The following is a 3,357-nucleotide window of genomic DNA, read 5'->3' as shown; positions in this document are numbered from 1 at the left end:
ACGCAAATCTCAAGTCTACAAGAAGTGATTTCGTTACGATAATAAATATTTTGGACTAACGAAATCAAGTCATGCGACCACTTTGGCGCGCCGGCGTGCCCGTGCAAGTGCTAAACGATGATTCGTAACGAAATCACTCGATCGCAGTAGCTGATTTCGTAACGAAATCACTCGCAGTAGTTGATTTCGTAACGAAATCACTTGTAGACTTGATTTCGCTAAGCGAAATCACTTTGTAGACTTGATTTCGTTACGAATCAGAAGATTTTGTAACGAAATCAAGTGCATGCGACACTTGTGCGCCGCGGCGCGCCAAGTGTACGCATGCTTCGTAACGAAATCACTCGCAGTAGCTGATTTTCGTAAACGAAATCCACTCGCAGTAGTTGATTTCGTAACGAAATCACTTTGTAGACTTGATTTCGTTACGAATCATGATTTATAAGAACACTGTGTAATTAGCCACCAGAGACGATACAAACAGTGCTCGGCTATTTTACAGTGATAATCGATGCCCTTATGTGTTTTAACTCATGTAACCACTGTTTTTAAGTTTACGCGCGCTAGGAACACTCAGTGTACCGTGCACGTGATACCTGCATATATGGTCCTAACACAGATGTGTTCTCGCACTTGTACTTGTGATTCTTCAACCTTTTCAGCTGCGTAGGTGATAACATGCACGAAATCATCCTTGCGTTTTCTCTATTGAATGGCACGTCAGTTTGGTCTACTTGCCCTGCGCTTTACTACCGATCTCTTATAGTCCTGGTCACTCATCTGTGACCCGGATAGACTTGTTGTTTGCCCTTTCCCTGCGCAAAAAAAGTCCACGAACTCGTAGCACCAGGTGACGTTGCAATGACGAGTTAGGGTAGATTTGACTAGAATCTACTGGAATTGGGTCTGTATCTGCAAACCTGGTAGCAGATGTAGGGCTATTCATTGTTTTTATTACCATATTTATATCAATTTCTAAATTTCATGGCAGCCATTTTGAAAAAAATGTGCCACCACACCCAGTTTCGGCAGGTCCATTTCTTATAGTAAATACCTCTGAAAGCACACAGTCAGATTTGGTGCTTTTGTTACAATCTGAACGATTGACCTGGCTTTTAACTGATTTTTGATGCTAAAAGGCTCTGACATAGACGCGATTTTTTCATTCGCATCATCGCAGACTTGCTATCGCGACTTTAAAACTCTACGGCTATTATATTGTTTCGAAGATAAGAGTCCCTACATGTTCGGTGTGACGCGTGCTAATTCCGAACCCGTCGCGTCTAAAAGCGCCGTATAATAACGGGTCTACGGATACCTATCAGCATCACCGTGCGCGAGTATAGAGGTGCGTATCAAACACTGATCATCAATCTCTGTACTACACCACACCTGCATGACATATAGGACACACCTCTGTATACCCTACGTATATACCGCATATATAGCGACCTACAACACCTATAGTCTGTGATACGCGTTTCAGCTCGGTAAAATATTGTGAAATAGACTGCCATCGAAGGCGAAATATCGACGTAATGGCATTATATACGGTATAAGAACGCGAGAGTTTAAGTTTTACATGTTGTAAAAAATACATGAAACTGTAGTAAAACAACAAGCCATGTGGTATGTTCGTCTCATCACGCACTTCGCATTTAACGGGCTCGGTCTCTCGTTTAATTTCAGATGTGTACATGACGGGAAGCTATGATGGAGCACAGATTTTTGGACAACTCTGGTCCAGAGTCTCTGGAGAATTCATCTGCCTTCTACGAGCTGGGCGAAGTATGATGCAGAGATTCCTATACCGTCATACTTTCACTCAACAGCTGTAACGCCTGTAGGTATCACGCATAGATCTGTTTCCTGAATTAAACAATAGCATATTATGATGTTAAAATCGAAAATGATTATTTGAAAATTAATTTTACTCGCAGTAGTTGATTTCGTAACGAAATCACTTTGTAGACTTGATTTCGTTACGAAATCAATGATTTCGTAACGATATCAATCATGCGACACTTGGCGCCCCATAAGCGTAATGCCGTGGAATAAGCGTGTTGAGAGAAGCGTTTTTAGTTTCAGCTAAAATATCTTAGACCTATAGAACCCTTGGGAATAACTGTATTAACAATATTGTACGCAAGACGGAAATGTTCTTGTTTTACCCTGCTTGTTTATTTGCATTTCATATAGGTGTTTATAGAGCAATATATTGTGTCCTTGAGAATTTTTGATTTGTTGCTAATTTTAGGAACGTTAGAATCGCGCCACGTATAACATAACATCATTTCGACGTCTACGTGGCACTGTAACATCTGGTTTACACATGTTGTACAGATGTTACATTGAATTAGTAATTGTAGATAGTATTGGTTGTACATAGAGAAGGTTGGGCGTTTAGCATATAGATTAGAACAAGAGCAGATAAAGAAGGAGAGCGTACAACGGTAAAATGCTGAAACCATGCTGCAGTATTAGTCGAATTAATAAACTTTTCCCGTTTTTGACGATCCTTTGCAGTATTATTGATTAGCTGTCTTACCTTGTTCATATAAAACAAACGGCATGTCCCTACGATGCCCCTACGCTGAGATAATGAGCGGTGAAAATCTGGTATTTTCGCCGAAAACCGACTCGAGATCAGTGTGTACTGCGTCCCTACTAATAAAACGGGAAAAGTTTATTAATTCGACTAATACTGCAGCATGGTTTCAGCATTTTACCGTTGTACGCTCTCCTTCTTTATACGCTCTTGATTAGAAATAGTTAGGCTGGGGGAATATCAGACTAGTAGACGCCGTATGCACATCTGCGGGACAGATTGTGCATTTCGCGCGTAATAATTCGAATAATAGAGTGTTGGTGGGTGTGATTGGCTGGGGTAGAGTGGAACTGGGCCGTGATTTGATGCGGGGTTGAGATATAAGGGCTGCAGGTAATTTGAACGGGACGGTTGGACGGGGAGAGACTGGACGACGCGACTTTGACTGTTTGTTTGTAAACAATATATTTCTTTAGTGAACACAAATTCTATACGTCTTCTTGATTATTTATACTCTAAATTATAACATACAAACTACGCCCCTACAGCACTCTCCTACAGTATATATGCACTGCTTGCAACAGCTCATAAAATCTAATACCTATATGTAGTTATTTTAATGGTTCTTACTTCGCTCTCTGCGTCTGGACTGTAGCAGATCACCAGTGATGCGGTGAAGATATTTATGCATAGCCCCATCATTGACAATGAGGGTGACGCGATCCATTTTGGAATATGTTCGAGACAAGCGTTCCAAAATACCTGAGGCACATTGCAAAAAATAACATTCGTGTAAACTACAATTACAA

At 40.9% G+C, this 3,357-nt stretch overlaps 1 protein-coding gene across 1 annotated transcript in view; it reads right to left on the bottom strand.

The window, feature by feature from the left end:
- The window catches only part of LOC106812681 (choline/ethanolaminephosphotransferase 1-like), a 12,399-nt gene extending 11,707 nt beyond the window's left edge, over nt 1-692 (bottom strand). Inside the window, exon 1 of the mRNA XM_014816614.1 lies at nt 597-692. Coding sequence (XP_014672100.1) covers nt 597-692 — 96 coding nt within the window. The remainder of the gene's footprint in view (nt 1-596) is intronic.
- Between the last annotated feature and the right edge of the window lie 2,665 nt (nt 693-3,357).

This window comes from Priapulus caudatus, unplaced genomic scaffold (genome assembly GCF_000485595.1).
Source record: "Priapulus caudatus unplaced genomic scaffold, Priapulus_caudatus-5.0.1 Scaffold674, whole genome shotgun sequence".
In the NCBI taxonomy this organism is placed as follows: Eukaryota; Metazoa; Priapulida; class Priapulimorpha; order Priapulimorphida; family Priapulidae; genus Priapulus; species Priapulus caudatus.
This window is presented reverse-complemented; position numbering and strand designations above follow the sequence as displayed.